The sequence below is a fragment of the Xyrauchen texanus genome, chromosome 44 (assembly GCF_025860055.1).
Source record: "Xyrauchen texanus isolate HMW12.3.18 chromosome 44, RBS_HiC_50CHRs, whole genome shotgun sequence".
Lineage (NCBI taxonomy): Eukaryota > Metazoa > Chordata > Actinopteri > Cypriniformes > Catostomidae > Xyrauchen > Xyrauchen texanus.
In genome coordinates, this window is record NC_068319.1 from 12,282,760 (window position 1) to 12,303,326 (window position 20,567).

The 20,567-nt window shown below is 39.7% G+C and overlaps 1 protein-coding gene across 3 annotated transcripts in view; it reads right to left on the reverse strand.

The window, feature by feature from the left end:
• LOC127636510 (roundabout homolog 1-like) overlaps positions 1-18,368 on the reverse strand; it is a 30,646-nt gene extending 12,278 nt beyond the window's left edge. For 2 of the 3 annotated variants that reach the window (XM_052117040.1, XM_052117039.1), the window contains exons 1-12: positions 18,056-18,368; positions 11,685-12,011; positions 4,760-4,917; positions 4,312-4,432; positions 4,043-4,181; positions 3,681-3,826; positions 3,448-3,563; positions 2,216-2,447; positions 1,923-2,044; positions 1,502-1,673; positions 1,073-1,258; positions 892-934 (exon numbers count right to left, since the gene is read on the reverse strand). In XM_052117040.1, the coding sequence (XP_051973000.1) occupies positions 892-934; positions 1,073-1,258; positions 1,502-1,673; positions 1,923-2,044; positions 2,216-2,447; positions 3,448-3,563; positions 3,681-3,826; positions 4,043-4,181; positions 4,312-4,432; positions 4,760-4,917; positions 11,685-12,011; positions 18,056-18,269 (1,976 nt within the window). In that variant the 5' untranslated portion in view covers positions 18,270-18,368. Of the gene's footprint in view, positions 1-891; positions 935-1,072; positions 1,259-1,501; positions 1,674-1,922; positions 2,045-2,215; positions 2,448-3,447; positions 3,564-3,680; positions 3,827-4,042; positions 4,182-4,311; positions 4,433-4,759; positions 4,918-11,684; positions 12,012-13,410; positions 13,714-18,055 lie in introns of those variants that run through there. The other variant, XM_052117042.1, reaches the window with a different exon arrangement.
• Between the last annotated feature and the right edge of the window lie 2,199 nt (positions 18,369-20,567).

The window sequence follows — 20,567 nt, forward strand, 5'->3', positions numbered from 1 at the left end:
ACATCTGAATAATTTCACAAAGTTAGAACTGAAATCTATTTGTTTATTATTAAAGGCTTGGAACATGCTGATTAATAAAACTAAATATAGAAAGAAAAAACGTTATGGTCTAAAGGCGCTCTGGAAAAATGCACCTCATGTTTACGCACATGTGGGGAAAAGAAGATGCGGGTGTGGCCCGGACGGGCATCAGTGAAGCGCGTTTCAATGCTAGAGAAAAATATTCAAGAATTCAGCACAGAAAGATGAGATATGATGTAACTGGCGCTGTTGTTTTGTCGCGCTGCTCACTAGAGACGAGGAGAGGGTGTAACCATCGTCATGATATCTTGCCGTCAAGATGGAATCAAACTGGGGTCCGGATCCGGTACGCGGTGACCTGCATAGTGGGGGCAATAGCAACTTCATACAGTCTAAGGCTGCGTTTCCACTTAAGCGGAAGAAATCCACACAAAGCCACTCCCAACACCAGGGAACCACTTGCCCTGCGCTGCTGTCAATTTTACAATTCACCTCGCGAGCTTGACGCTCGGTTTCCATAGAAAGGAATTGAAAGCGCTCGCTCACATTCGCTCAGCACGTGCCAGTGGAAACATACGACAAGAAAGCCAAACTGCTAGAGTTTTTAGCAACATGCATGTCTAGATGTAGAACACAGGCTAAATATCGAAAATTACACAAAAGCTTATCGTCGATATCAGAGTTTTTTTATCACAATAAATACTGATATCGCTTTATCGCCCAAACCTACATGGTAGTACCATCTAAATATCATGATACATTATTATGGTAATAATTTAGTACCATTTTTAATATCAATTAGCAGTTTTGTAACAAAGTTCTGCTAAACTACTTTTCTGTAAGGGGAAGAAATCAAACATCATTTTGTACCTGTGTTTGATGATGAGGTCTTCACTTTCCAGTCTATACAAACCTATAATTTAAAGAGTAAATACTAACATTTAACAAATATTTTAACATTTAAAATCATTTAAAAATAGAGGTAATGAAGTAAATAGAAGAGAAGGATGTAGATGGTAACTATAGATGAGGAAACTGCTTTAGAGTTTACCTGAGCTTTTGCCTCCCTGCTTGGCACATTTGGCATGTCTCCTGTACAGAAACATGGCTGTAATCATCAAAACAAACCACAGGAGGGTGCCAACGCTGCCGATAAACACTGGCTCTTTAATCACAGAGAGAAAATGAGACATACTGAGTATGCCTGTTTGATAAGGTGTCGCCTCCTGCCTCGACTCTATGGAAGAAAAAAGACACAGGTATCATATTAAGTAAATTCCATTTTAACAGTAATGTTTTACACCTATGTTTTTTGGTTAGTACTACATTCTACATTATTATGTTTTATAATAGTACTATAAATGACACTAGTGTAAAAACAAAACAACATGATGAAATAATAAGAGAAATAAAACGATCCTTAAAAAATGCATGCATTTTTGTGGCCAGACAAATGTCTCTGGTTATGATACTGCCTTACCTATAAGCAGTTTGTATGGGTCACTTTGAAGCCCCACTCCTGCCCCGTTAACGGCAGCCACTAAGACCAAGTACATCATGCCGGGATGCAGTGGACTGATCTCCAGACTGTGCGTTCCACTGTCCACAGTCCAATTCAAAGACTTCAGCTCCTCAGATTCCACACACCACACCTGCCAAAAAGTCACATATATTTTTCAACATGAATGCTACGCTTGAATTCTGTACTAAGTATTAAGACTAGCAATTTCTTGCTGCCTTCACACTTTATAATTATAAAAAGTAATCCATCTAGAGAACTATTTACTTTGTTGTTACACAACATATTCCACCATACTGTATCTGTTGGACAGGAAACTTCTCCTCAAAAGATGTTTAGTATAATAATAATATCAGTGTTTTTTTTTGTAAAAAACAAAAACCTGATATCCCTGAATGATCCCATTGTGAGCCTCATGAGGTGGGGGTTCCCAGTTCAGGTACACAGTGTCATTACGGTCAGTGGGCATTGTTAATGAGACATTCTGAGGTGGTGCACTGGGGACTGAGAACAAGGCAAATAAAAAGAAGAAAAAACTGGTCACGTTTTTTTTGCAACTAAATCAAGGCACTTAAATTTGCTCCAGAGGAACGGTAAGTCACTTTCAATGCAGAAAATCTGCTAAACAACAAATATTCAGAGTCTGCTTGTTATAGTTTGGTTCTGGATTCTCACCTGTCTCTGGCACTCGTAAGTGTCTGGTGTTGCTCTCCCTGCCATACAGGCTGCTGCCATAGGGTCGGACTTTAAACTCATACTTGTAGCCTCTCTTCAGAGGTCCCACGTGAGTGTGAAGGTCAGGCTGAGGAACCCTTTGAGCTGTCCATTCTGAACTAGCTGGCAGAAGAGACCGATACAGAACCTCAAAGCCTTCAAGGTAATGAGGCTGTGAGAGTGAGGACTGCAGCTACATGCAGAAAACAGACACAAGAGCAGGTATACAATTAGTTCGTGCAGAAAAGATGTGATGATTGTCATAATTTAAACAGTACTGGAGCGTTGTTCCAAAACCTAGTGAGCTTGCAATCTACCATCTAAATAGGCAGCTACCTTCTATAGGCAGCATCCAAACCTAAATGAATCTCATAAATTACTGAATTAAAACAGTCTACATAGGCAGCTCTGTTAATAAGTTCAAATAAGCATAAAACATACATAGTACACACAACTATATACTCATAACTGATTTGAAACGGTCTACATAGGCAACTCCGTTAATGCTGTGGTACTCAAAAAATTTAAAATAAATTAAATAATAGATAGTACACACAACTTTTGAGAGAAATAGTCAATTTTTAATTCAGAGGAACTATTTTTGACACTTTTCAAAGTGTCAGTAAAGAAGAGATTGATGATTATTGGTTTGACCTATATTTTAAATCGATGTTTACACTTCATCCAATTTTTTTTATCAGTTATGATTATGATTAACTTAGATATAGCCCAAAGCAAAGATGAACTCACATAGTGGAAGACAAATTGCATCCTAACCTAAATTAAACCTCCTTTTACGCTTTGATATTTGGATGTGCAAATTCATAGTTATTAAAGTTATATAACGAATAATAATGAGTTAAATAACAATGTTGTACACCATGCACAATAGTCTTGTAAAGTTGTGTTTTAATCTTCAGAAGCTAGTGGTGAATGATTTAGATATTATGTCTAAAACATAAATAAAACAATAATTTAAAATTGGTATTTTATAATTGTTAACAGACATTTAAACATAAATATAACCAGTAATGTTATAAGTTGAAAAAAAAAAAAATACAAATGTGCTGCTTACTATTTGCAACAGCAACAAAGTGTGCCTATGATGCCTTAAAATGCTGTCTAGGTAGGCAGCTCACTATGCTTTGAAACAGTGCTTAATATGACTGTTTAAATGAACTGTACTGAATTACCCTCCACGTGACTTGAGACATGTTGGACGCTGTCCTCAGGACAGTGACATTCTCCAGGCTCACACGTAAGGCAGACAGCTCCTTATGTAGATCTCTCAGTCTAGTGCTTCCCACATCTGTAAAATATATTAGCCAGTGGTTGACATAGGACTGCTGTTTTAAGAATCATGCCTTACATAGAATATTCATTATGCAGTGCAATGCAATTATTGACTGCTTGCTATGTTATTTGCCTGATTGCCTGCTTTCACCCTCTACAAGCAGCTGTACACTGGCCATAGACACACCAAGCTTATTTTCTGCAGTGCAGGTGTACATGCCCATGTCCTGGGCCGTCACATAGTGGATTTGCAGACTGTGGTCTGGGCTGATTAAATATCTGCAAACATTAACATTACATGATCATAAATACAGTTTATTTAAAAAAAAAAAAAAGAAAAAAGTTTTGAGCACAGCATTGCATCTCAGATAAAGTCATTTTTTATGTGCATATAAATTGCATTGCCATTAAATACTGTAGTCTACTAAAAACTAGTCAAGCAAGAACACTCGGTTAAAATGATATGAAAAGATCAGTATCAGTATAAGATCTGACCTGCCATTGGGTAGTGGTCCTTGTTCTCGACTCCACTCTACAGAAGGCATGGGGTCTCCATCTGCCTCACAAAAAAACTGTGCTGACTCCCCAAGCTGCACTGATATATCCTCTGGTTTACGCAGTAAAACCGGTTTGGCTGAAATGAAGGTCAGATGTAAGAGTCTCCATGCATCTTTTAGATCTATATAGTACTTTTTTTTTGTATGCCAAATTCTATGTTGTGCTTTAAGTAGCATGAAACATCTTAGCACAGTTTTGGGTCTCACCTAATACAGATAGCCGAGCAGCCTGACTCTCTCTCACTCCAACTGTGTTTGAGGCTATACAGCTATAAACTCCAGAGTCATTCTTCTGAGCTGGAGCAATGATCAGTTTACCATCGAGTTCCTTTTCATTATGTAGAGAAACAAATGATCAATGTCATTCAGGCACACACAATCTGTTCATCAGTCATTGGTCTATCCCTGTGAATCTTTTTTTTGTGTGTTGTACTGCCCTCAACGGACATATTCAGGGAAGTGCTCCCAAGAAAAAAAGTTTAAGGCAACTTTTCATACAAATCAATCCCAAACACTGTGAAAGCAAAGTCAAACATCATACATAAATTCTATAAATCTAACCATTCTTCCCATTTCTTTTCTGTCTTTTTTGGGTCAAAAAAGTGCCCTCAAATAAAGCACTTTATGCCTCTGAAAGACTAAGATTGTCTCTTACAGTGTAATGTTCATGGCTGCTGTTGATGAGGATTCCGTCTTTCCTCCAGGTGATGTTTGGCTCAGGATGTCCCACAGGCGGGCTGCAGTTCATCACAGCCACCTCCCCAACCACCACCTCCACATCACTGGGCTGCACCCGGAACTCCTCTCGCAGAGCTGCAAATCACACACATTTTCATATTAATCAGTCTTCAGTACACACTTTTATATTGTGGTTTCTGTTTTTAAAATACTTTTGAATTAATGTTTTGAATAAATGTATCTAGCATTATATTGGTCATCGGCTAATTTGCTCTCTAAATCAGGGGTATTCAAACTGGGGTCTGGGGACCCACAGGGGGCATTAAAATATAAAAAAAATTTAAAAGAAAAAAAGCTGACATTTACCAAAATTTGACATAATCCGTGCAGCTTGAAATATTCATTCCACTTTCTGAAGACTAATAATAAGACTAGCCATAATAATTTTTTAATGTTGACTGACAGTCAGAGTGTTTCCATTTATATAGTCTCAGCCTCAGACAGCACACCCACGGCCCACCTACAGTCTGTTCAATAACCATCTGATATCGGATATAGCACACAAATTGGAAAGACTTTCTCGATCAACTCACCGCAAATCTGACTGGCTGGTTCAATGGAACTTTCACGAGTAGACACACACAGGACATTTTATCAGTCCGTCTGTTGTATTCACAATGTTCCACATTGACATAATGAGCACTTTTGAGGATGAAATAATCACAGAATTTGCCCAGGTTTGCCAGGTTAGTGACATCAAATCTTTTAAAGATATTCAGCGTTTCGTTTAAGGCACGTAGCAGGAAATTCTCTATAATGACGGTTTCTGTGCTGTTCTTAGACTTTCTACAAATTTTCTCCTATTCTCCCATGTGTTTCTGTGCAATCGCTCACCAAGACTTTTGCCATTATATAAATAATTGTTTCCCCCTTGTCTGTCTTTTATTATGGTATGAATCATCTCTGAAAAACCCCGCCCCTATTGTTCGCTTAGCATGTCAGTTATCCCTGTCTAAATGGACGGTTCTTGGCCAATTGAAATGGCCATAAACCCCAAACTTATGCCGTAGTCATAGGTCTGGCTATGCAAGACTACCCATTATATTTCAGTTAGGGAGTCTATCAAAAGCTGATTATCATATTTTAAGGTCCTTGGTAGGGCTGCAACTAACGATTATTTTGATATTTGATTAATCTAACGGTTATTAGAACGATTATACATCTATTCGGCGATTATTGCAACGATTAATAATTACGCTCTTATCCGATTATTCAGATTTTGCCCTAACTTAAAAGGTTGTATTAAATGTGCTTCTAACAATAAAGAGGATAAAATCATCTTTTAAAAATACCTCTAAATGACATTCACCAAAGGAAAAAAACTTTTTTTATAAAGTTTAATTCAGTAAAGAAATTCACTGCAAAAATCCTATTGTTATCAAGTGTTTGTGTCTAGTTTTCCATTTACAGTTGTCTAAAAATCCTTAAAACAAGATACATTTACTTGAGAAGCAACATATAGATATTTATACTTGTTTTAAGAGAATGTATCTTAAATCTAAGTGTATTTTTTCACTTGGTTATACTTCTGCAAGTGCAGTAAAGACAAAATATACTTATATTCAATATCTATTCTCTAAAAGCAAGTCTAAATATCTTATTTGCTAATTCTCAGGTGAATGCATCTTTTTTAAAGGATTTTGTTATATTTTAAAATATTTGTATTTTTTATATTATATTCAACATTCTCCGATAACATTTTTTCTTCAGTATAGCTGCTAAAGAAAATGTACATTGTTTTAAATTAGTTTTAGATATTTATATTGGAAAACAGGCCAAAACAAATCAAAAACATATTTTGTTGCAGTGTAAAATGGGGCGAAGTCTACCCTCTCTCACCTTTCTGTTCACATCAATCCATCTTTAACTCACAAAAAAACAAACTCTCTCGTATTAATAAAGATGTGTATTGCCAATTTTCTTCATGATAAGAAATGCACAGTGACATATATTATGATTCAATAAGTTGCGAGCCATCATGTTATAATCTAGCTGCATGAAGCGTGTGCGCTCGAGGCATGAGTATCCCCGCAACAGAGTGTGCCTAAGCTGGGTGCAGTTTCAGTCTCTCCCCCTTAGATCGGGACTCATAGAAGAGGCACTGACTGCACAGTAAAATGCCAGTTTTGGAGTTGGTAGTTATTTACATGATCTGCTTCCGTATTATTTGAACTTTAATAAAGATATGCAATGCATTAAATATAACTGCATTAAAGATGTAACACTGGGGTGTTTCCTTAAAAGACGCTCAACACGCAAGTTTTGATTCAGTGGTGCAGCATTATAATTGTAACAGTTACCCTGTCTTGTTTCACTGTTCCCTCTTGTTTGCCATTTGTCATTTTGTGCATTTCTTAGTTTTCACTTTTGTCCCTTATGTAACGCCATAGTCTCTTTGTTAGCGTTCGTGTTTTCCGTCATTGCTTTCACCTGTCCCTCGTTAGTTTGCCATTGGTTTCTGTTTATTACCCTGTCATCTTGTTTGAGTTCTATCTGTTCATTGGCCCCTGTTTTCCCATGTCCATGTATTTAACCCTGTCTGTTTGTTCAGTCGCGGTCGGTCGTTGTTTGTTGATGAGTGTTCGTGTATGGATCGTTTCATGTTTTGCTGTTCCTGCTCCCTGATGTTAATTCGTGTTCGTGCCACTTCGTGGATGTTTGTCAACTTGTGTTCACCCTTTTGACTTTGAGTTTATTTTCCCCTCGAGGACGTTTCTTTTGTTCCCGTGCCTTTTCATCTGTGTACACATATATGAATAAAACTGCGTTTGGATCCGCATCTGCCGTCTCCCTTCTCCTGATTACCCACATCGTGACAGAACGACCGACCACACATGGATCCAGCAGCCTATTCAGCGAATTATCGGCTCCTTTGCCTCAAGCAGGGGGACCACCCTTTGGAGGACCACATCCAGGACTTCTTTCACCTGGCAAGCGTCTCTGACTTCCCGGACCCAAACCTGGTGAGCTTCTTCAGGGGCAATCTGAACGCCTCACTGAGGGAGCGGTTGCCACCGGCAACGCACGAGTGGACGCTCTGTGAATTCGTGGAGGAGACACTTCTGGCATGCGGCTCACTGCTTACTGTGGAGTTGGTTGAGGATCCTGCCTCTCCTCCCACGGCGGTGACCCTCCAGTCGTCCTTGGCTCATCCTCTTTCACCTGCCCCACCGGTCAGCAAGCTCGCCCCCACGCCAGTCCCATCTGTCAGCAAACACACCCCCACGCCAGTCACTCTCTACGAGCCAGTGCGGTCCACTTCGTCTGCCCGGAGGAGGAACAGAAGACGGGCTTCCGCCTTCCGGCCAACGTCAGCCACGGTCAGCGAGCCTGTGCCCACGTCAGCCACGGTCAGCCAGCCGGCACCTCCGCATATCACGGTGAGCGAGCCAACGCCTACGCACATCACTGCGAGCGAGCCTGTAGCCTCGACCGTCCCTGAGCCAGCGCCTGTAGCCTCGACCGTCCCTGAGCCAGCGCCTGTAGCCTCGACCGTCCAAGAGCCAGCGCCTGTAGCCTCGACCGTCCAAGAGCCAGCGCCTGTAGCCTCGACCGTCCAAGAGCCAGCGTCAGCAGCCAGGACCGTCCAACAGCCAGCGCCCCTCGAACCTTCTAGGGCTCTGCTTCCCGAGCCTCCCGGGGCTCCGCCTCTCGAGCTTTCCAGAGCTCCGCCTCTCGAGCTTTCCAGAGCTCCGCCACTCAAGTCACTCGGGCCTTCCAGGGCTCCGCCCCTCGGGTCACTCGAGCCTTCCTGGGCTCCACCTCTCGAGTCTCTCGAGCCTTCTAGAGCTCCGCCCCTGAGCCTCCTACGGCTCCGCCTCCAGAGCCTCCTACGGCTCTGCTCCCAGAGCCTCCCGAGCCTCCTACGCCAGAGCCTCCTACGCCAGAGCCTCCAACGCCAGAGCCTCCCTCGCCTTCGCCTCTGAAGCCTCCTACGGCGCCACCGCCCTCGGCTCCGCCTCCTGAGCCCTCCTCGGCTCCGTCTCCTGAGCCCTCCTCAGCTCCGTCTCTTGAGCCTCCCTCAGCTTCGTCCCCAGAGCCCGTCCCAGCTCTGGCTCCGGGACCTGTCCCTGTCCGATGGCCTCCTCCCAGGCCCCCTGAACCGGCCCTTGCCAAGTGGCCAGCCCCCGGGTCATCTAAACCGGCCTCTGTCCTGTGGCCACCTCCCAGGCCCCCCGAACCGGTGCCACTCGTTGCCCCCTGGACTGTCTGTCTGCCCCTCGTTGCCCCCTGGACTGTCTGTCTGCCCCTTGTTGCCCCCTGGACTCTCTGTCTGCCCCTCGTTGGCCCCTGGACTGCCTGTCTGCCCTTCGTTGCTCCCCTTGGCCTGTCTGCCCACCACAAGCTTCCCCCCCAGTCTATGGACATTTGTTTTTTGTTTTTTGTTATGTCACTTTTGAGCGTCTGGAATCCGCTCCTTCAAGGGGGGGCTCTGTAACAGTTACCCTGTCTTATTTCACTGTTCCCTCTTGTTTGCCATTTTTGTCATTTTGTGCATTTCTTAGTTTTCACTTTTGTCCCTTATGTAACGCCATAGTCTCTTTGTTAGCGTTCGTGTTTTCCGTCATTGCTTTCACCTGTCCCTCGTTAGTTTGCCATTGGTTTCTGTTTATTACCCTGTCATCTTGTTTGAGTTCTATCTGTTCATTGGCCCCTGTTTTCCCATGTCCATGTATTTAACCCTGTCTGTTTGTTCAGTCGCGGTCGGTCGTTGTTTGTTGATGAGTGTTCGTGTATGGATCGTTTCATGTTTTGCTGTTCCTGCTCCCTGATGTTAATTCGTGTTCGTGCCACTTCGTGGATGTTTGTCAACTTGTGTTCACCCTTTTGACTTTGAGTTTATTTTCCCCTCGAGGACGTTTCTTTTGTTCCCGTGCCTTTTCATCTGTGTACACATATATGAATAAAACTGCGTTTGGATCCGCATCTGCCGTCTCCCTTCTCCTGATTACCCACATCGTGACAATAATTCCCTCATACTTTGCAATCTACATCACCTGAAGGTGTTTGGAATGTTTAGAGTGCATCTAGACTGTGACCTGTGTAATTCTTCCTCTCCTCATTCAGGTGCGAGCTGAAGTGCTGCTGTCGTGCTTCATCATTAGAGTTTAATGTGATCTCTTATTATGTTAAATGAGATCAAATGACTATTCGGTAACGAACATTTTTGACAACAATTTTTTATAACCTTTGAAAAACCCATACCAGCATACTACTAGTACACACACATTTGTAAATGTTGTTTTAGCAGCTTAATGTAAACCAAAATGTAATTAGGCATAATGTAAAAGTGATAACTGCAAACAATAAAGTTGTTGTACCACTACTGTATATATAAACAAATCTCTCAGCTTGTTTTCTCTCTCAGTCTGTTTTGCCACTATAACTTCCTTAAAGCTTCACAAAATAAGGCCCATTGCCAGCTTGTCTATGGAGCTTTGTCTTTGTATTCCAAATTATCAATCTAAACAACACACAAATTAATTGTTTGCAACAATTGATTTAAAGTCTCAATTAGCTCCACTCCTGTGGAATGCAGACTAAACTGCCCTGCTGAAGATTTTGTTTGGGCTACAAACACAGCATGCTCTCAAAGCTCAATTAGTCGACTGTTTGTTTCGGGGAGGAAAGCAAACTTTGACATCTGATCTCTAGTAATCTCATGTACCATCTTAATAGGCTTCCTCACCCTCTGGTTCCCTTTAAGTATTTAAGTAGCTCTTGATGGCCAACTCATTGTTATCAGGGTCTGTCAGGCTCAAACATGTTACTGCACATAGGAATGTAAAAATATATAGAAAATGACCAGGGAGAAGGTATTATAATTAAAGGATAATGTATGGTCAGCTGGTCATTAGCACAAAATTATCCTTCCAGGGAAATCAGGACCCTGACCCTGAAGGTGGTTTATTTTGCAATTATGACTGGCTTACTATACACTATCTTGCTTATTACAAAGATACTTTCTGTTATAAAATTCTAACATTGCCAAGAAATTTATTCGGGTTGAGTTGTTTTTTGAGATAAAATTATTTAATTATGTGAGACCGCAGAGCAACACGAGAGTCACAAAACTACTGTAGAACAGTTACAATGGATACCAGTCAATATTTGGGTTGGGTAAAAATATAGATTTTCCAATGCATTGCAATCTTCATTTGAACGATCGCGATATCGATTCATAAATCCCATGATTGATCTTTTAATATATGCGCAACCCTCCACTACAATGAAAGGAAATCAATTGCATTTACAACTAAATTTTGTGCAAAGCGACTAAAAATGAATTCTTTATTCTTTTCTCTATTGCCAGGTGTTGATATATAAATGAACAAATTCTAATCATGCATAGCACATGCGCTCATCTACAGACTTTACAGAAATGCCTGTTTTCTTAAAGAGACAGTACCGGTTTTAGCACGTGTTCAACAAATAAATGTAAATATTGTAAATAGTATAAATTATGCAATTAAACAATAAAAATGTATAAAAAAAAAAAACATTAAATATAATTAAATAAAATCTATTATTTTTTTATTGAATACATGGTATTTAAATTGTGGTATTTAAAATGACCTGAAATATACCCATATTAATCGATGTAGAAACGAAATTGGGATTGAATCGAGAGCTTGTGAAACTAATCGGAAATCTGTATCAATACCCAGTCCTTGACAATATTGTTGTTTAGTGGTCATTATGCAAAAATAATATATGACTGCTAGGGGCTGCAATTGAGCAATCAGAATCAAGTATACCAGATAGCTTTGTAATAACATTGCAAAACATCCTCTGAGTTCATTCTTAACTCGCAATGTAGAGATTCAAATCAAATCCACTACCTGCTATATGAAGAGATGCATTTCTGCTAGTCGCAACTCCAGCACTGTTCCGAGCAACGCAGGTATACACCGCTTCATGTGTTTGACTCTTTCTCCCAGAGGCAACACTGTAGAAGAACAAGCTTCCTTCTGGTAAAATGATGGGCCGTGACTGTACTTCCATCTTCTCTGTGTCCAAGGGCTGGCCATTTCTGAGCCACTGAATCGAGGGCACAGGGTTGCCATCTGCCCTGCAGGACAGTGTGGCTGGGCTTCTCGCTTGGACCACAACATCAGAGGGATGGTGGACAATACGAGGCAGGCCGTTATCTGCGAAGAGTCGAGAACCTAAAGGAACAGAACAAAGGATCAGTATAAGGAACAACATGAAGTTGAGTAAATGATGGTGTGAACTACCCCTTTAAGTTTGCATTCCGCAAACCCCAAAGTCCATAAGAAACATGCACGTCCAAACAACAGTGACATCTAATAAAAAAAAAATAATTAAGCAAAATCTAATCCTGAGACAATGAATTGTTTAAGATGGCCAGTACGTTGGGTGACCCATCAATGAGTAAGGGAAACACATTTCCTGTTCGGAACGGAAATGGAGTCAGTTTGGGGGGCTGTTTTTCCCACTGCGAGAGGAACAATGGGCCAGCATTCACAAACACAGTCATGAACCAACAGGACATCCGTCACCTGTGCACTAAGTGTAGGAATGCTCCTCTGCTATTATTGGTCCATTTACAATGTCTTACAATGTCTTTTTGTACTCTCATGCCAAAACATGCCAATCACATGTGCATGAGAGGGTGTCCTTTAAACAAAGAAGCACACTTGATTGGTATTACAAAAAGTCCTTGTGTTCTATCTGATTTTATATATATATATATATATATATATATATATATATATATATATATATATATATATATATATATATAAATAGACAAATTATGTTGTTAAATGTTTAAACTGAGGCATGTTCCTAATGTTCTAACCCATCAAGAACCGACTTCAGATTCTGTTAGAAGGCAGAATGTAGAAGGTAAACTAGAGTGAACTGCACAATAGAGAATTTCAGAGCTGCATTCTTGGCAAAGATGTGTTTGACTATTAAAAGGTTCTATTGTCTATGATGGGGCAGTTTCCTGAAGAAGAGGAAATCAAGAGTCTCATAGTTGAGCTGATATTTTCACTCTAGAAGAATTTGGGGGAAATTATGGATGTAAAAGAGCAATACAGCACTTTTAACAGTATAATGTAACATTCTACATAGAATTATAAATGGCCACTTGTGTAAACAGACAGTTGTAGACACTTCACTCTTAAAAAAAATTGTGTGTATAAAGATGGATTCGATATCAGTTTATCCTTCAGGCCTATGTGACGGTCTTTAGGGGGTTCTAGACACCAAGTTAGTGCTCTAAACAATCATTTGTTTAAAATAGTTTTACAGTTTGTTGTAATCATTAAAAGCTGTTTATACTTTCAACATGTGTAGCGAAATTAATCGAAATGTTAACTTTTTTCCTTAGTTTTAAAATGTCCCCTCTAGACTACTCATTAAACCTGTAAATGAACCATTTATGCATTTAAATAACCTAAACGTGAAAAATTAATAGGAGGTTAATACAATTTAAAAAAATGGAGAATTCAATAGTCAGTATCTTTACCTCAGGCCAACTCTTACACATCACTTCAAGACGAAACAATTACGGATTTACTTTGTAGGCCTACTTACCTTGAATATTATAAACCATTCCAAAAACCCAACAAAGCTTCAAAAAGTGGCGTTTCGTTGTCATTTTACGTGTCAGGTTGTACATTTAGACGAGGAAAATAAATAAGCGCATCGCTGCCCAATCAAACAATTCGCGCGACGAGGAGTGACTCGTTTTACACATAATCATTTATCCAGACTCCGTGTGAAATTAGTTGTCCCATAAAATAAATGGAATTAAAGTTCAGATCTACAGAATGTTCAAACAGGCTCTCGTCTCAGTCAGTCAAGTACCAGTGTTGAAGAAAGCGCCATCCGGATTCGGGACCCTCCCCAGTGACTCACACCAGCTGGAGAAGGTGTTGACATGCCAATAGTGGATTTACGCGTCCAATGACGGGATATGGCTAGGGTAAACTGAACACAAGTTTCCTAAAGTGTTGCTTTAGCTCTCTGTTTTTGAACTGATTTTTTTTATTTATTTTTTTTTTTTTACATTTTGTATATATATATAATTTTTTTAATTGACCGCAAAATTTTTGATGTGTGTTAGATCTTAAAGGCGTTAACTATTCTTTGGACATCAACTAAGAAGCATTATTGTACATTAAATCTCTGTAACATGTAAATGATAAAAGTATGCGTCATTGTCAAGTAAGGTTTGTCTAAGGTTATTAATAAGACATCTTTCAAAAAGTTGGATTAAACACCCAAATGTGAAGTGTCCATGCGGTTTCATGCATATTGGAAATATTCTTGAAAACATTCATTCAACTTAAAGTTGTGTTACCATCCATTCAAATGTATTAAAATCCTTTCCTTGCACCTTGCATTTAATCAATAATTTGATTAAATTCTTGCCCTGTCCACCCTCACTCTCCTTCTGCACTTGGATGGGTTGAATCATACCTCATTGGCAGACCATTCAATGACTCCTGGAGAGGAGAGATGACCACATATGTTCCTCAAGTTGGACCCCTCCTCTTCTCAATATACAGAACACCATTTGGACTGATCACTGAGGCACTTGGCTTTTCCTATCACTGCAATGCAGATGACACGCAGCTCTGCCTGTCGTTCCAGCCTGATGACCCTACTGTCTCAGCTCGTATCTCTGCCTGCCTCTCTGACATTTCGGCATGGATGAAGAAATGCCACCTTCAGCTCAACCTTGCCAAGACAGAACTGCTCGTGATCCCAGCCAACCCATCTGTTGAACAAAACCTCACTATTCATCTTGGTTCAACTACACTAACACCAACCAGACCAGCTCGGAACCTTGGAGTGGTGGTAGATGACCAGCTTAATTTCACTGAACACATCTCATCAACCACCCAGTCTTGCAGATTCCTCCTTTTCAACATCTGGAAAGTCTGACCTTTTCTGTCTGAATATGCTGCTCCTGGTCCATGCTCTGGTCATTTCAAGACTGGACTACTGTAATGCTTTGCTGGCTGGCCTCCAGTGGTGCAGTAGTGTCTGAAAAACTGGGCATACTGTGAATTTATGAAAGACCCAACTTTTATTTGTGTACTATTATGTGCTTTTCTGTGTAGAGTGAAATTGCTTTCCTACTTAGAAATATACACTGAAATGATTTGATATCATGAGAAAAAGGCACCACAGAGAGCCGTAAAAGGCAAAACAAATCAGGGTTTTCACAAAGTTTCATTGCATAAGTTAAAATTAAATGTATATACATATATTTATGTTTAGCAGGGAAATACTTTTACAGTGCAAATTATAAGTACTCCAGGGATGCTTGTGCAGATGCTGAAAATGTCCAGCCCCTTACTGAAATGGAAAATTTGATTGGTTAGCAAATATTCAATCATGTCTGAAATGAGTCTAAGTCAGACTGTCTGTCTTGCCAGTGCATTCAATTGCCCTCCCGCAGTGCGTGTTTAGAGAGATTCTCTGTACAATTTATATATATATATACTATACTGTACACACACACACACACACACACACACACACACACACACACACACACACACACACACACACAATTTGCTCAATGGTGCTGTGGAATCGCATTAGTAGATTGAAAACGTTCAGGGTCTAAAAGCTACTCGTTGTTCTGTCGGCCATACGTGTCATTACTTATGTAAGAAAGATAGGTGGCCATAGGACGTATGCCTGAGTATGCTCTAGACTACACTACTGCTAGCCTCACAGCTAACACAACTAAGCCACTGCAGATGGTCCAGAATGCAGCAGCACGTCTGGTCTTCAATCAGCAAAAAAGGGCTTGTGTCACCCCAGTCTTGATTTCACTTTACTGACTATATGTAGCTGCCCGCATCAAAATCAAGGCTTTGACTCTGACCTTCAGGACAGCAATGTAACTCACACTCACACACTCCAGCCACCTTGAGCGCTTGGCAGTACAACACTGTAGATGTTGTGGAACTTTATAGGTCAAATTGCTTGCTATGATCCTTCTTTGTAAGTTGCTTTGGATAAAAGTGTCTGCTAAATGACTAAATGTAAACAAAACTAAATAAAATACAAATTAAATGAAAAGTTGTGCAACCATCAATTAAAATGTATTAAAATACATTCCTTGCACCTTGAATATAATCATTAAATTAAAAAACAAAACAAAACCAAGGTTAGAAATATTTTTATTTACAAAGATCTTGGATTTTTTAGTTATATATATGAAGAAGCTTTCTTAGGGGTACTCCATTGGTGCAGAACAACATTTTATTTATCATAAAAATTATATATATATATATATATATATATATATATAAATCAAAATTGTTTTATTTATGTATTTATTTTTCAGTTAACAGTTTTGTCTGTCTTTTTTTTGTGTGGTCTTTTCTGTTTTTTTGTTTTTGTTTTGTTTTGTTTTGGCCACCTGCATGCTGTAATAATATTTTAAGACAAATTGGTTTCATTGCTTTATTATATTAAAAATATAAAAAATGACATCATCATAGAAGAGGTGTATTCAAGTAATTTTAGTTTTTTATTAATCACATTTTAATGTATTTTTGAATAGCTTAATAGGTCCAGACCAAAAAAAACTAACTCTCAAGCCATTGACCCAAATGCTTTTTTAACTAATTTTAGGATTTACAAGAGACAGTGCTAAACAACCAAATGACTTGAAACACAAAGTATAAAAGACTTCAAAAATCAAAGAACTTTACAAGCGAAACAAAGAGAAGTAAAAGTTAGTCTTTATAAATGATATAAAGAACTGAAAATGACATTGAGAGGCAACACTTGCTAATTACAATTAAGTCTGTGTAAATATGTCTGTGAGAGGGGGACATAGAGAGAAAGAGAGGGAGAGTGAGAGGAGAAAACAGAAAGGCGAAAAAAAAGAGAGAAGAGAAAAGCAGAGGCGGCAGCAGTTCATTTTCTCGAAAGGCACGTATAAATAAAGTGCTGTTTATAGAACTTTCCATTGTGTGGCCTAAAAGAGCAGGCAACACTGATGGACATGTATATTGATCCAGAGAGCAGTGCCTTGATGGCCTGAGGATCACCCAGCTTTCAGCCACTAACAAAAGATGAGGAACTACGACTGCATACCACAACCTGGAATTAAAGCTGCACCGCTAAAGAAGTCGTGTCTGGTTTAGTTTATAAAGGTTCCACAAAAACGTTTTAGTATGTTTTACTAAATATATCAGATTGGACTCTTTAACAATGTCTATAGATGAGACTATAACTGTAAATCATGTTTATCCCAAAACTGGCTAAAATATGGATTTAAGTATGTCTTTCAATAAGTGGTATTTTTTTTAAATGTATTATGTTAAAAAATATTTTCTTGTAGTACACTGCATTAAAAAAACTCAACAAAATATACATACATTGCCTTTAATGTTCAAATGAAATAACATTTATTATATATTTTTATATACACATAAAGGCCTACATTTACTTATAAGAGATAATGCTTAAAATGGATGAAGAATATATTTGTTTTCCACTTGTATATTCTGTGGTTCTGTTTTGATTAGGAAGTAATTTTAGAAATAATAAATAAAACCGTATCAAGAATAGAAAAGGAAGAGGAACATTTTTAATAGCAATCTTTTTTTTTTATCTTTTCCTGACACTATCCAAAAGTCCAAAACTCTCCACTTCATCTCTACATCAGTCTATTCAAGAAATCAGTCACAGACCCCCACAAATTTAATTTGTTTGAATAACCTTAAACTCTCTAAAGTAAAAATCTACTGCAAACTATATGTCAGCTGAAGGTTTTGAAGCAATGAAACTTCAAACAGGAATATAAGTAATACAATGCACAATATTACCATCATTTTTTCTAAATGAATTCTTCACATCTGAATTCAAATCAACAATGACCATGAGCAAAAATCATGAAGCGAAAACGACTTTATCAAGTTATCACTGTCTTTCTGATTTCATGCTTGGGACCCCATGCTGATACTCTGAGGGACACGGTGAACTCTAAAGTTTTGCTGAAACCTCACCATGACGCTCTGAATAGAATTTTTACATTTGTGTTACATGGTTACGCTTAACCGGAAACCTTTTGTCTATTTATTAGATTTGAGAACAAATAGATGTATGGACTTCCATCACACTTCACAACAAACATTTGATAACAGTTCTACATTCCAAAATCGAGCACGTTGCACATATTTTGAGAGATATCTATTGATTTTACCTTTCCTGCGAAGGGCCTTGTGTAACGCCCGCTGATGTGTTAAACGATGGCGAAGATGACCTCTCCCCTCTGACCTTCCTGACCCCTGTACAACTTGCCTCCTATGTGCCACCTGCTCATCAGGTAGGCATGTGCACTGGCACTGACACTGGCGCGACGCCTCTGTCCAGGTACACAGCCATGCCACCCACAACAGCCATGCTGACACCTTCATCTTCAGCTTACAACTCCTCTGCTCTACACTAGGACACCATTCCAACTGTGAGACTGAATGGCTGAATGACCCTTTTCCCAAGAGCTCCCAGACCTGGTGCTAAATTATTTGGAGATTGTTATAAAGAATGTTATTTCTTTATATTCCACAAATGCTTTGTATTTACTTTCCCTCCCTCTTTTTTTAGTGGTCCCTCTACTCACTCTCACTCTCCTCCTCCTCCTCTTTTTTGCCTCTCTGTTCTCTTTTGGGAAAGAAGTTGGCGGAAACAATGATTGAAAAACAAGTTTCAGGCCCCATGCTGGGAGCGAGGGAGAGGAGGAGAGAGGGACGGGGACTGTCTCCTCCAACAACATCTGTGTCATTCGTTCTGCACGTCCAAAAAGCAGAAAACAAGGCTGGGACCGAAGGGGAGGGGAAGGAAAGGGGATCTCCCATACCGAAGGGATCAGTTTCATTAATCAAGTGTCTGCTAGTCGACTGATCAAATCCTTTAGAATGACAAACTCTCACAGTCTTTAAACATCAAACGGCAAAAAAGCGCATTGCCTGACTGCTATTGGTCCCAGCCACAAAAGAAGAAGTAGACAGTCTTCATTTCTGCATCAAGCTCTCTCAAAAGCATGAGAGAGGGAGTGTTTTCAAACAAAATTGACCCTTTCCAATGGCTTTGGCTGCTTGTGGGCCATGAAAGAGAATGCTTTTGTCTGTGGGGGGATTCACACTTTCTCGACACAATTTTCTATTTTAATAGCAAGAGGAGAGGTGAGCGGACCAAATCGTTAATGCGACTGGAACGTTCTCATTTGTCGAAGTGAAGATGTTTTGCTCGAAGTGAAAATCATTTCAATTTTCACACTTAAACATTTCAATTATCGGACAACAGGGATGTTGTAGAATTTCATTAGTGGCAAAGGAGAGACACGGGCCTTTTCCTTTCTTCTTTATTGGTTCACATCCTTCAGTGTTCAAAGTATTTTCACCGTTCATGAAGCAAAAAAGCAAGGGAGAAATCTGTACTTGCTTGTGTGCACAGTATGTGTCCCACTCATCACCCTGGTTGAATCAAATGGGACAGAGAAAGCAATTTGTCTCATGCAGTCTGGCCTTGTGTTCCACTCACCAGTCCTGCTGCTTCAGCACAGAGGAACCGAGGAAACATGCTGAGTAACAGACTTGACCTGATCATGGTTTTATTTAACAAACCTCCCAACTCATTTAAAACTGTAAGCCGCAGGCCGAGAAGTGGGCGATATACATATTACAAGTTGTAAAATAGTACCCAAATTTCACTCTTTATTATTGTATTGCTTGTGGCAATAGCTGTATTTCACATTTGTATTTCACGAATGTGAACATTCCAACCCATCCCATTCTGTTCAAAAATAGTGATGAGAGGGATTGTTTCTGAGAACTAAGGAATGCATTTTATGTGAAACAAGCAAGTCCTTAAAACAAGTGTCCAACATTAATATTTTCAATACTGCTGGCCACCCATATTGCAAACACAAAGCCATGACCTTGAATTTTAAGCACTAGTCACTTCTTTGTCCAACACTCTCTTCTCACTGTACCCCCTGCTAGGTAGTGGGCAATGCTGGGGTGATCATCCCAAAAAGCCATGCTTCACCCTTCCATGGGATGTCTGGGTGGACCTGCAAAGGGCTATTCCAGCTCACGCTGACCCTTAAACTGTGCCTTAATCTTTACCGCAGGAGGATGAAGACTGATTAAATCTTCCAAAAAACCGAGCAGGAGAGAGAGAGATAAGAAAGTCGGTAGATAGAAAATGAAAAGCGTACAAGGAGCCGTAGTAAAGAAAGAATGATAATGAGAGAGAATGAGGGAGAGACACAGTACAAAGCGCTAAAGCTAAACCTTTTTGGGTGCCCTAGCATCTTTTAGTTGAAGAGTAGACAGCCACAGCTCTAAATAAAGCATAATAAAAAGGAAGGATTCCTTTTAATCGTATTGTATCAAATTTAACTAATTTAAAAGAGTGGTTCCCCTTGAACCCGTTCTTGTACATCCATAAAACACATTCCCAATATATTTGCTGTAAGACTGGCATTCTCATTTTCATCATTCAGCCTCCCTGACCACACATTTGTACCTGTATACAGTATCTTCTGACAACCATCGCAGTCTACAGGAACTTTTTAAGCCAACACCTGCACAAGTACTGTCAGGATTCCTACATTATTGAGAAAGTAACATGGTATTAACGTGTTTTAATGCACAAGATACAGTTTAAAGCCATTTTTTTGGACATGCACCATGATAATTCCATGTCATTGG